The sequence below is a fragment of the Chiroxiphia lanceolata genome, chromosome 1, assembly GCF_009829145.1.
Source record: "Chiroxiphia lanceolata isolate bChiLan1 chromosome 1, bChiLan1.pri, whole genome shotgun sequence".
Classification (NCBI taxonomy): domain Eukaryota; kingdom Metazoa; phylum Chordata; class Aves; order Passeriformes; family Pipridae; genus Chiroxiphia; species Chiroxiphia lanceolata.
Window position 1 is genome coordinate 40,730,395 of NC_045637.1, and position 13,495 is coordinate 40,743,889.

The 13,495-nt window shown below is 47.7% G+C and overlaps 1 protein-coding gene across 1 annotated transcript; it reads right to left on the bottom strand.

Moving 5' to 3' along the window:
* Nucleotides 1–4,998: 4,998 nt before the first annotated feature.
* Nucleotides 4,999–6,890, bottom strand: LOC116790649 (transcription factor SOX-17-like). The gene is made up of 2 exons (XM_032695790.1): nt 6,599–6,890; nt 4,999–6,303 (listed from the first exon to the last, which is right to left on the bottom strand). Exons 1-2 carry the CDS (start codon nt 6,888–6,890, stop codon nt 5,372–5,374), a joined length of 1,224 nt encoding a protein of 407 aa, XP_032551681.1. The 3' UTR covers nt 4,999–5,371.
* Nucleotides 6,891–13,495: the final 6,605 nt, after the last annotated feature.

Sequence of the window (13,495 nt, forward strand, 5' to 3'; positions counted from 1 at the left end):
CAAGGATGGGGCATCCACAACTTCTCTGGGCAACCTGTTCCTGTCCTCATTGTAAAAAACTCCCTCCTTCTAGCTAATCTAAATGGACCCTCTTTTAGTTTAAAACTATTTTCCCTTGTCCCATCACAATATAGAATAGCTACTCTACTCTGGTTTTTAACATGCACACATACACATACACAAAAAAAGAGGATCACTTGTATTCCTTGGATAGGTATTTTAAATTTCCCCAGTGCAAAAACTAGACAGCTAATTCCCTGTTGTAACTTGGAGTAGGATTTTTGAGAAAATTTTGACATCCTCAAGGACAGCGGCGACTGGACCTGTCTTACAAGTCCTCATTGCTTTTTAGTGGGCTGTCTGGGAGCCTGGAGCCTCACTGCTGCCCTTCTCGGCCGCTTGCGCGACGGCCCCCTCCCCTTGTTTCACTTCTCTGTGCCTGCCACCGCACTGTCCGTTCTTGCTGCTGGCAGCGGGACACAGAGGCCACTGCGGCTTTTCCAGCCCGGAGGCTGCCGGGCGGGCGGTAGCGGCGGCGGGTTGCCCCGTGGAACATCCACCCACGGGCTGCGCCTCACGTACCAACCCGGTTAACCTGATAACTGGTGCCCGCTGTCCCTGCCCAGAGCGCTCTGTGGAGATGGGTGCCGAATGTTGGAACAGGAGACAGCCGGTCTCCCGAGTATGCCGTAGGTTTTACTCAGCAGACATGAAATGGGGCAATTGGTAGCTGACCGGGTCAAAGCACCGACCGGCGAGCAGAATCGCGCAGCGAGGTGAGTTGCATCTCGCAGTTCATTCACGCCACATAACAACCTGACAACATGAGTTTATAGGTCTTATCCCCTAAAGCAGCTCTACCGATCGTCATAACCATCAGCAGGCTCCCCTGAGTACGAGTGCCTTCCGAGGGCCAAAAATAGAAATTCAGCAGTTCAGAGAAAGGACATTAGGAGAGGTGGCAAACAAATCACACACTCCTCAAACAAACAAACAAACAGAGTGTCTTTGAAATAACACAAGCATGTAATGCCACCGGATCTTCATCTTTGGAACGTCACAAGCAGCAAATCCTGCAACCCGGAATACGAACAGATCATGAGTTAGCGTCGACAGCAGCGAGGTCCGGGTGGCTTTGCAACTCTCAAAGCAGGCAAGGGAAACAAATAACTTACCCTTTCTCTGAACCGGCGCAAACTCATTCATAACCTGTCATTTTACAGTATAGAAACTGCTTATTCTTGATGGCAATGATTTTCTTTTTTTCTTCAAAAGGTGTGGGCTTTGAGGTTTTTCTTCCTAGCCTAATGTACAAAACCGAGGATAGATTTAGTGACATCCACAGTAAAGCGAAGTCAGCAGGAACAAGGGGAATTACATAATATTTGCTCTGGGATAGGATTCATATCTTAGGTGAAATCTCTTTATGCCATGGACCTCCTGAGTAAATAATTCAGGGTAAAATCATACACTTAAAGTATTACAAAGCCGCAGTTTGCGAGAAGCCTTGGCTGATCAGAGCACTGTGTTGGACACATTGACAGCTGCCGTATCTAAGAGCCTCTCTCCATACAGAGAGAAGGTGAAAGAAACTCTTATTTTTGTAGACGGAAAGCTGGAGCAGGGCAATTGAACTCTGATCTCGCAAGTATTTCGTTAGTCAACACATTAATTGTCTGTTTAACGTTAAGCAAATGTGGGCGTGTAATTACTGGATTACAGTCCTGTTCATCATATGCATCACTCGGTGCAGTAGTAGAGTGCACTCAGCCACCTGATGACAATAATATCGCTTGTCACAAGGTTGCCAATGACCTGTCGCTGCCCAACCCGTGCCAGCCGTGGCTGCGCGGCTGGCTGAGGTTTGCTGCACAGCCCCCGTGCAGGCATGCTGACAGCAGGGGGTTCTGTGGTCCTTCACAGGCAATGTGAATCGCGGTGGGGGGATGAGGGGAGCTATTTATTCCAAAGTAAGACTAGAGTTGCCACATAAGTAAACTAAATTTGTATACAAGGTGAAATTCTGCAGCAGTATCGTTGCTAATTTCTAGCTATTATTTCTAGATAGAAGAGCATATAGCTACCAAAACGGACAGAAATTCTCTAAGTTAATATCTTTTTTTTTCAGAGCATAAAACCACTGCTTCCTGCCATTTCCAGTCTCAGCTACTCTGCATTAAGGATTGTCTTGTTATTCTCGCCCACTGGCTTCCTGGCCACCTGCCCTGACAAACCTTGAACTGCTTGAATTCAGCACCTTGGTCCAAAATCTTTTTTTCTCACATTAGGCCTACTTACTTTTCTACTCGTATACCTAAAGAGAGAGAGCACACGCACACGCAAAGACCATCAAAACAAAACAAAACCCACCCACCCAAATAAACCCGCTAAAAAACCCACCCCTCCTCCAGATGCAGTGTGACCCCAATGTAGGGGATTCGGCTGTGGTAAGAAAGACTGAAATGTAACTACGGACCTATTGAAACATGGTGAATTAATAAGAGACGGACAACCCCCCATAAACATACACACAAACAAACAAACAAAAAGAGATTAATACCTTTGGGGCTTTGGGGCATAAGTGGCCTGTGTGAACTTCAGAGAGCACTCCTGAGGAAAGGGTCCCGGAGGCGCTGCTCAGCTAGTGTCGTTGTTTAACTGGAGAAAGATAGTTTTGGTAAGATTAGAGGGGCGTTTGCGGATGTCACCCTGTCTTTGTGGTTTACTTTTTCGAGTAAACTAGAAACGCGGTTTCCAGGGAGAGTATTGCCCTGGATGCAGTGCTGGGGTCAGAATGCCAGTGGCAGATCCCGACTCTGCCTGAAGAGTGCGGCAGAGCAAGAGGACCAGGAGGCATCTCGGTCTATGGCATACAGAGCCTTCTCCACAGCCCCCCGAGACGCGTAGCAACTGCTTTCACCACCTGACGGTGAGAACCGTGCCGAGGAAGACACTGCTAAACAAAATTAATCAGTTTGGAGTTCTTCTTTTAATGTGCCTATTGTCACAGGTACTTACAGGGTGTAAGGAAGGTTTGAAGTTTTCCAAAGGGCTACAGGACAGACGTAGAACTGGAAAGTCAAGACGCTTTATAGAAAATAGGGCTTGGACAGAGCTTCAGAAAATTTTGCTTCGGGGATATTTGTAGTGCATAAACCTGCCACGTTTCAGACTTGTTAAAGAAGTTTCAGACAGTTGTTCTCATAGGGAGAGCCTGAAAAAAACTACATGTCTGGCTGCGTACAGGAAAATAATGCTTCTTAGATTTGAGTCTGCAAGAGCTCTGTGTAGAGTGGTTATAAGATCTGCCTATCTTCACCTCACACTGGCACACTGTTGTGCCGGCCAACCCTTTTACCAAAACCAGTATATTTATTTCAATTTAGTGCAAATCACTTCCGGTATTATTATTTGGAGGGATTAGAATGTTTTCAACCTTTGTCATGACTTCCTACAGTATCAAGTCTGGTTCAGTTTTCGGCTATCTGACAAGTTGAGATGAGGGACAGAGGACGGGAGCAAAACCTGCATCTAAGGAGAAAATGAAAAGCAATGGTGGCTAAAATTATCAGAAGAGTATTAATTATTTATTTCCAAAACCAAAGTGATTTTCCCTCAGAAAGCTGTGAACATGTGCAAAAAGGGCAAAAATAATTTAATCCTGTAGGTTAAAACCCCATAATAAAAGGAAAACTCAACCAATAAGAAACACCTCTCATGCATATTTATTTACTGGCTTTAAGTAGCTATGTTATGAACATGCAATAATTGTTTTCAAATTAAAGTATCAAGAAAACATCTTAATGTCTTTGTTCTGAGGTAGCACCTCATTCAAAATTACATCATTTCTCTCGTGCACACTTCGGAGAGGAGAGAGTGGCAGGATAGGTATATGTCTGAGAATTGAAGACTGTTTACAAAGTAAAATGGGAAGATTAAGACACCAGAAGGTAGACTATTTTAGGAAATATGAAGGGTCTAGATGCCTTTTAACTCAAGATTCACAGTATACGATTATTAAGTCGATTTTTGCCATTGAGGCTGTGTTAGATTCTTACTGAATGAAGCAGATTGCATCTATTTTATTTTTCGTGGGTACAAATAAAAGCCTCTTTAATTCGAAGACACACGCAATTTAATTTCCCGTCCTCGTAGAAGACAGGTTAATCAGTGAGCAAGTCTGCCACTTCTGCACCGGTCCCCTTCTCCCTGCGGCTCAGTTCCACAGCTTTATCTCAGAAAGCAAACGACCGAGATAACTGTTTACCTCCTCCCCCCGATTTAAGCAATAGGCATAATTAATTTATCAGTCCCACCCAACAGCGAGACTCATCAACAACATCTAAACGAAAACGTGTTTTTTTTTTTCTTTTTCCATGGAAGTTTAACTGCAGCATGCATGTTTCTCAAGCACAATTTTTTTTCTGTCTATAGAAACTATGACACATAGACCAAGGGATTTCTTTAAGAGAGAAAGAGTAAGATTCTGGAGGGTACGGGTAAAGGTTCAGCTGTGGCTGGGTTCCGAGCGGGCTGCTCCTTGCCGGCCTCCCCCCTTAGAGGGTCGTGTAGAATTTTTTCACCTACTTTGAATCCTGATTTAGGGCACTAGTTCTCCGCAGCAAAGATCTGATACCGTCTCTCCTCACCCCTCCCCTCCCCCATCGCAGCAAAGGCAGCTACAGGGACACGAAAGACGTTCTCTCTGAGGAGGTACTTAAACCAGCGCTTATCTGGTCTCTTCAGCCGCTGTTGTTAATGTCATCAGTGTGCCCAATATTCTATTAAAAACAGACCCAGACCCAAATGTACATCGGGAGGAGTTCTCATGTAGTTTTTCTACACTTCAAGGAAAAAAAAAAAAAAGTCGATTTTTAGGCTACTACGTCTACAGAAAGTGTGAGAGGACTTAATGCTTAGCGCAAGGAAGACTTGCACTTAATTATAAAATTAGTCTAAAAGGCAGTAACAATTTATTACAAAGGTCGATAAGATCTCTTTGAGGAGATATCAGAGACCAGCTTTATTATTTTCCCTTTATTTGTAAAAGTGCAAAATTATTCTGTACAAATCCATCATATAAAAATCAGCACTCTGTAAAATATACAAAAGCATATGGATCTCTAACAAGATCTCAGAAGTCGTATTCCCTGTGTGTCACTAATATCATGATTCCACATCAGGAACAGTTCTACATATCACTGTTGGACAGTGATGGTAAGACCTGCACCATCTGGACAGAGAGAGGGTGCATGCCCTTTTAAACCTCAAGCACGTCACAGATACCCTGTCAGTTCTCAAGATTAAAATAAATTACATAAATAGGAGAGGGGGCCGAGCTGCCAGTCCGTGCCGTGCCCCAGCCAGTCCCTCACACGTCGGGGTAGCCACAGTAGTAGACGGCGCTGCTGGCGTCTGAGACGGCCGAGGAGATGGGACCCGCGCCGTCGGGCGCCGCCAGCCCGGCCGCGTCGTGGCCGGCGAAGGGCAGCCCCAGCTCGGGCTTGCAGGCAAAGCGCAGGTACTGCTCGAACTCCGTGCGGTCCACCTCGCCCAGCAGCTCCTCGGGCGGCAGCTGCTCCAGCTGCTCCCGGCACGGCGCGGCCTCGGGCGGCGGGGACGGCTGCCCCACGGGCCCCGGCGGCAGCGGCGGCGGCGGGCCGCGCCCCGGGCCGGGCGGCTGACACGCCTGCCCGTAGTACGCGTGCAGCGGCGCCGGGCAGCCCAGCAGCCCCTGCAGCGACCCGCCCGGCCCCAGCGCCTCGCCGGCTGCCAGGTGCCGCCGCAGCGACGCGCCCGACGGGCTCTCGCCCGCCGCCGGGTACTCGGCGGCCACCGGGGGCGGGCCGTAGCCATAGGGCACCAGCGCGCACTCCTCCTGCAGCCCCGCCGCGAAGAAAGGCGCCTCGCTCTCCGTCGCGTCCAGCGGCGACGGGTCCGGCGTCGGCAGGCTGTAGCCGTCGAACGCGGCGCCCAGCGGCGGACAGTCCCGGTAGTGGCCCGCGCCCGCCGCCCCGTAGCCCTGCTCGGCGTAGGGCAGTCCCAGCCCCTCCACGCACATCCTGCCGCCGACGCTGCCGCCGACGCCCTCGCTGCCCAGCCCGGGCCCCGCCGCCGCCGCCGCCTCCGCCAGGCCGTGCTGCAGGAAGCCGCTCTCCACCCGCTTCAGGCGCTTCACCTGCTTCCGCCGCCGCGGCCGGTACTTGTAGTTGGGGTGGTCCTGCATGTGCTGCACCCGCAGCCGCTCCGCCTCCTCCACGAACGGCCGCTTCTCCGACAGCGACAGCGCCTTCCACGATTTACCTGCACCCACCGACACCGTCAGACCAGCCGCCCACCGGGGCGCCCCCGCGCCCGGCCCCGACACCTCCGCCACCACCACCGCCCACAGCCGGGATCTCGAACTCCTCCCAGGTGCCCGCTCCTCGCCCTCGGACCCGCCACTTCGGCATCTCCCCCGCACCGGGACCCCCGGCCCGACAGCGCACGGGTCGCCCCGCTCCCTGCCCGCAGCCCGGGCCCCGAGGTCCTCCCGGGCTCCTCTCTCGCGCGGATCCACCCGACGGGGCCGCGCTCCCGCCCGCCCGCCCGCGCTCACCCAGCATCTTGCTGAGCTCGGCGTTGTGCAGGTCCGGGTTCTGCTGCGCCAGCCGCTTGCGCTCGTCCTTCGCCCACACCATGAAGGCGTTCATGGGGCGCCGGATCCGCGCCTCGCTCTTGCTCCGGCCGCCCGTCGCCCCCGACGGCGCCGCCTCGCCCTTCGCTTTCGCCTCGCCCAGCGGACTCAGCGACTCTGCCCACGGGCACATGGCCGGCATCATGATGGGCAGCGAGCACCGCCCCTGTGCCTGGTCGTCGCTGCTAGCGTAGCCCGCATCGGGGCTGCTCATCGCGGGACGGCCCGAGACGCGCCGTCAATCGCCGCCGCCAAGGCCGAGAGCTCCGGCGGGGCCGCAGGACGGACTCGGCACTCGGACCCCTCTCGCTGCTGTCGGGACGGGCGCCCGGCCCGGCCCTATTTGAGCTGCGGTGCGGCCAATGGGGCCGCGGGGGCGGGCGCGCAGCCGGACGGCGGCGGTGGCTCCCGCTGCGCTGCGGGGCGGCTCCTGGGGCTCCTCCTGGTGCGGCGGGGCCCGGCGGGGCCCGGCACCTGGGCAAGTCGCGGGGTCCGGCGCGGGCAGCGTTACCCCCGCCCCCATGGGACCAGAGGAGGTGTCGTTTGGGGGACGGTCAGCGCGTTGGTAAGCGGACTCGGCTTCAGCCCCGCTCTCCGCAGTGGCAGCAGAGACCTACCCACCCTGGCCATGCGCTACTCAGGCAAACACTCCTCCGTCTGGACAACACCAGAAGTGGCCATCCTTGAGCGGAGCAGACACGAAAGGAGTGAAAGGGACAGATTATTTTCATTCGTGCCGAGATACACTGAGAGATATAATCTTCTTCTGTAGGCAGATTTGGAATGTAGCTTCGGAACAATAAGCCAAGTCATCATCTGTGTCTCACGCTTCATCTTCTTACCCTCTAGTGCTACCTTAGCATATTTCACCTCTTAAGCCCATGAAACACGGAAAATGTGTGGAACAGTAGGAAAATGAACCCAGAGCAAAGCCTATGAAATATATCCTATCCCACTTTTTCATACCTCTTAATAAATATATTCATTGTCTGTCAAAAGCGCGTAATATTTATTGTATGTAGTTATTATTCATAAGTTGAACTTTGAAGTACATATTGCCTGCTGCATTTCCTTATCATTCTTCTGCATTATCTTCTCTCATTTGCCTGAATAAATAAACTATAAGTACAAAAAGATGTTTATAAAAAGTCCATCGCTTCAGAATAAACAAATATTCTATCTCAGTATCATTTATGTTCTTCTTTGGCATGCAAACTAATGTAAAATACGACGCTTTAACTGGCACTCTGGTTAATATTTACATTGTTATGTGGTGCTATTAAATGCATCAATGCTTATTTGAGAAACCGCTGAGCTTTAAATTGAAGATCAAAGAGGTTTAATTTAGTTAAGGACACCTTTGTTTGGGTAGCCACTTCGATCAAATAAACCAATATTGTAAGAATTCTCGCCTAAATTAAATGAATGAAACCAGAATCACCATTAACTTATTGTAACATTAAATTTCCTGTTTCGCACAACGTAAAGACTGCTCCTTTACACTTGACAGGCAGCAGATATTCTAAAAAGAACTAAAACGCAGGGGCGAACGGGAGCTGCCTGGGACTAACATCGGGCAAGATAATTCTCGAGGCATTTCTGCATTCGTGCTTTCTGCTCCCCTCTATTTCTTAGAGATTATAAAAAAGTGATATGTTTCCAGCCTAATGGTATCCTGTATTTATCCCTTTTGCGAGGAGTCGAAACCACGGCCAGAAGACTAGTATCTGCCTAAACCAAATCAAATAATAAGTTTTAATTTTTTTCCCCATTAAAACATTCGTGCTAGTCTAACACAACGAGAGGCAGTGATTCAAACAGCCCCGCTTTTTTTCCTTATATCAGATGCTGTTAAACCCAGTGGAGGCTAAAACGGTGAACCTACACATATGTGTGCATAAATTGATCTCATACTAGTATATAACAACATCATTCTTGCAAAAGTATTTTGCATTTTAAATTGACTGTAAAATAAATTAACTGGGACATGCTGCGCTTGCAAAGCTGACCATCAGCACAGAACCGGTTAAAACCAAGAGAACTCTTTAGGAATAAAGTGCTTTTCCCCTCGTTTTTAGTTCAGCACCCATGGGACACTACCTTGGGGCGTACCTGGTTAAGGTTGGTGTGCTAGTGGCTTTAGTTTTATGGCTGAGGTGGTGACATTTTCCGACCCGACGTGCCGGGACTCAGAGCCCTCAATCCCCAGCTGCCTCGGGACAGGTTATGCACTGAACCATGGCCCATACCCGGAGAAAATTCTGAATTAAACAGAATCCGAATTGTATTTGAAGAAAACTCACACAGGAGGAAAGTGTGTGTAGTTTTCCGTGCAAAGAACAGAATACTCAGCTGAGGGGATAAGCAACATGACTTCCAAGCAAATCAAAACCCCAGAAGGCAAAACCGCGCTGATCTAAGGGACCTAGTCCGTTTCCACTCATCCCCAGAGCAGTTCCCAGCTCACGCCTCAATTCTGACTAGGACAAGATTGATAAACGATAGGTTTAAAGCGTAGGAAAGTGTGTTACCTTTTTTTACCAGCTGCTCTTGTAAAAACGCCAAATTCTCCCTTTCACTCTAATTTGCAGAAATATTTTCGTCAGCCAAGGGAACAATCCTGCAAGGACTTGTATTGAACAAGTTCAGCGGGTAGAGGGACTGCTTAAAAATAAATTTTACTGCGACTTTTGGGGCTGTCACTTTCAGCAGAAAAGAGAATGTTTTTCTATATAATGAACATGAGGTAATAAACTAAGCAAACTGTCGCTGACTTTGGTTGGGAGATTTGTTGAAACTGTTTCTACAGCTCATTGATCTGGGATCAAAGAAAGAAAGGTGTGTTTTGAATCTAAGCCGAGAAAGTAAAAGCTCCCTGGTTTGTACAGAAAATGCTGGCAGTTTGTGACCCTTTCAGTAACCCTAGTGTCATAGATAGATTATCTCACCTCTTTCCTAGATTTTTGTTTTGACTGTTTAGGTATTTTCGAATTGTAACTTTAAACACACAGCGCGGCACTGCCTGTGACTCCAGTCGCACTCTTTGCTTAGAGCTCACTTCCCCGTAGAGTTTAATAGAGAGCTTCTTCTGCCACTCCTGAAACCTTCGTGGTCGCACGACTCCTGGGGTCATTCGTTAACTTTCCCAACCTAACAATGCCGCCGAGAGTTCATCCTTCTGATTTATTGACCTTTTAAACCCGCCGGTACACAGCGCAGGGGCGCGGAGCGGGGATCCTCCGGTGAGAGATGTGTTTCTATTTCAGGTCCATTACAGAATACGGTGTTGGAAGTGGTGCTCCCAGCGTTATCAGAGCCGACCACAAATGCCACATGAAAAGCAGCAAACATCCGGAGGGTTTCCTGCAAATTGAGCAGTTTCTCAAGACAAGAGCCTTTTTTTTTAACGTGTATTTAAAGGCAACACGCTTTGCCTCTTTAAAGCAGCTCAAAACCACTAAATGAAAGCAGCCCAGCCGGACAGTGCTGCACAGTGCAAGAAGTCTCCCCGAATGAAGACTTTTCGGGACTTTGCATTAGGAAAGTGCGTGTATTGCAAATGCCCTGTTCAGGAATAATCTACTATTCAATGGGGAAAAAAAAAAAAAAAAAAGGAAAAAGAAAAATGTCTCTTTCAGAAACTCCATCGAAACAACATTTATTACTGTACAGCAAAGTAACAGTCCCCAACATTTAAAAGTGACTTTTTCGCCTCTGCCTCACTTTAATCTGCAAATTGCTTTCGAGCAAACGCGCACACACAAAAAGAAAGGTTGCGGCTCACACTGCCCGTAGCACCCGTAGCGGGGCTGCTTCAGTGGAAACACGTCCCGTCACCGCGGGCTTGGCAGCTGCGGGAAGAGACAATAGGCTGTGGGACGACACGGCCCCGCACAGTGAGCTGCCGGCATCTGTGCGCGACCGCTTTGCGGGGTGGTAAGCAGTGGTGTACCCGCATTTTAGGACTGAAGGGCGTCCGGCGGGGGGAGCGGGACGTACGGAACTCCCACTCCTAGGTAAGAGCCCTTTCGCCTCCCGGCGCACACGAGCGGGGTCCCACCTGACAAGTCACCCCCCCCAGCCGGCAGGTTGGGGACGTGGCGGGCAGTCTCCCCGCGCCAGGCCCCTCTGCTCCCCGCTCGGCCCTTTCCCCCGGCGCTCCCCCTGGCTTCCCCTCGGGGCTGCCCGCTTTCCCGCAGCCCCCGCGATGCCGAGTTGAAGAAGGGCGAGCCCCGGCACCGATCAGACGGGAAGTCTGAAAGGGGCCAGAGAGAGGTGCCGTGCATTTATCTCTACTGGAGCCCCGGGCTCAGCCGCAGCCAACCCGCCCCGGGGCCAGTGCAGAAACTGCGGTGAGTGCCTTTGGCCAGGCTCAGCCCTCGGTCTGGCGAGCTCACAGAAGGAGAGAGAGCCCTGGACGACCTTTCCATTTTCCTCACCCTTTATTCTCGGTGCTAGGAAATGCATTCCTTACATATATATATATATATACAGCTTACCATCTATCGTTCCTTCAACTACCTAGTGACATGTACCATGCCCTGTCACTGCACTGATGGTCCGAAAATTTCCTTATCTGAAGGAAATGGCTTTTCAATTAGGTTATTGAACGTTTGCATTAATGCTGAATTCAGATGGTACGCATTCTGGAGGGCCTGCGGTGGAGGGGAGAGCCTCCACCATGCCTTCTCCTAGGAAGGAGTTAACTCTGCCGCTAACGGGAATGCTTGGGGTTGGCTTTAGAGTGCCTGTAACGCCTTCCCTGCTCCTGTTTGAAGTCATAAGTCAAATGTATGGGAATCAATGGGAAATGACAGTGTTTAACTGACACTGGTGCTAGGTACCTCTGTAATACCTATTCCAGACAGATAACACGTGGACCCAAACAAATTCTAATGAAGTCAATGGAAAATGCTCTGAGTTTAAATAATATTGAAATGACATTATTCTTACAGAAGAAGACTAGAAATGGCACTTTTCTCAAACAGCTAAAAATGTTATGACCCAAGGCTCATCACCCATTCATATTCATAAATTTATTTACTCTTTTAATATAAAGACAATTAATGAAACTATGATCACAGAGCTGTTGCATTTTCCTCTGTAAAATAAAATTCCAGCAGTTGAATTACATGAGTTTCCAGCTTCATTCTGGTTTTGGTGCCATTCAATTTGAGAATGAGTTGCATAGGGCCACAAAGCACTATGATAACTGAGACCAGGTATAACTCCATACACTCGAATTTCCAATAACAGAAATCCTGTTAGTTTTCATATGTGCGTACAAAAAAGTCATAAAAAAAATAAAAAAGAAAAAAAGAATATTTTACACAATGCTGGAGCCACTCCAAAAGGTTGGGGATCTGAACAGAACTAAACAATTTGGCCTAGCCTCTGTTTGTATTTATGCTGGTTTTATGTCAGCAGAGTTCCTGCTAACTCTTACTACAGTAAGATTTATTCTGATATGCTAGATGCTAGAGTGATGGCTTAATGAAGGACAAGTCATGTAGCTGTACAATTAAAAAGCTGATCCCAGTTGCATTGAAGTGAAATAAATTTCTTCATTGGCATCACACAGCTCCCAGAATATCCTTAACAAGGCCAGAAGAATGAACGTCATGGATATTCTCTAGAAGGTAGGCTATGCTACTATATATAATGTACTGCAGTCTTGTTATATATATATATATTTTTTTTTTTTAGTAGGCATCAATATTTCATAGTAATACGAACGTATCAAGTTCTTTATCCTCAACCAGAATAAAATTTTTATACTGTGCAAATGAGAAAGTAGTTGGGCTTGGAACTGGGCAGTTACTTTCAATATGTCAGTTCCTTGTGGCCACAGAAGAGATGATCTGAGGTTTTAACATATGGAAATAATCCTATACTAGCCATTAGCAGAAGCATGTTAGTAGTGCTAGTAAAATTACTAAATGGCTAAATCCAAATGTCGACAGCTTGCCACCTGCAATTCTGATGAATCATCAGTGATGAACAGGTAAAATCAGAGAGAAATTAAGAATGGATTTAAACTCTCAGCAACATTAAAGATGAATAAAACCTTTTTCCAAGATGGACAATATGATACATTTATTTTAAAATAAATTCATAATCCCTGAAATTAGAAGCCACAGTAACGTTGTTTCAAAATACATGTTCTATTACCTGACCAAAAAGGGCATTCTTTATAACTAAGACAAATACCATATTGTTTAAACTTGCAATTTTAGAAAGTGCCCAGTGGAAATGCTCTTGATTTTCATCATATAGAAGGTTTTAGAAATTAATTTGGTTTCATTTCTTGATAGCTACAGCTGTTCAGTTTTATGATATTTATTTTCCTTGAGTACTCTTAATAGATAAATTTTAATTTTCATATAAATTATTTTCACATTAATTTAGTATTATTAATAAAATTCCAATTATGTCCCATTTAAATATTATTTAAAGCTTTAGATTACAACAAAAAGACATCTGTACATCTTCCAAATCCAAAGCAGTCAATCTGATCATGTTTCTGACACTATTAACCACACTCACGAGACCTTCATTGACATACATCTATCTACTTGCTCTACTGAGCACAATGAACTCTACAATTTCTCTGCCTAGAATCCATTAATATTCAATGTTCTGAACCTCTTTGGCTACCACTGAGCCATGAAAGAGAAGGAAACAGCCCCTCATTGGATCAGGCCTGGCACAGCTAGTAACAACATAAAAAAGACAACTGAGTTTCACAAACCTCCAAGCTAAGTTGAACAATGCCAGTTGACGGGGTTTTTAATTCAGTCATTATTACCTGGGCTTGAG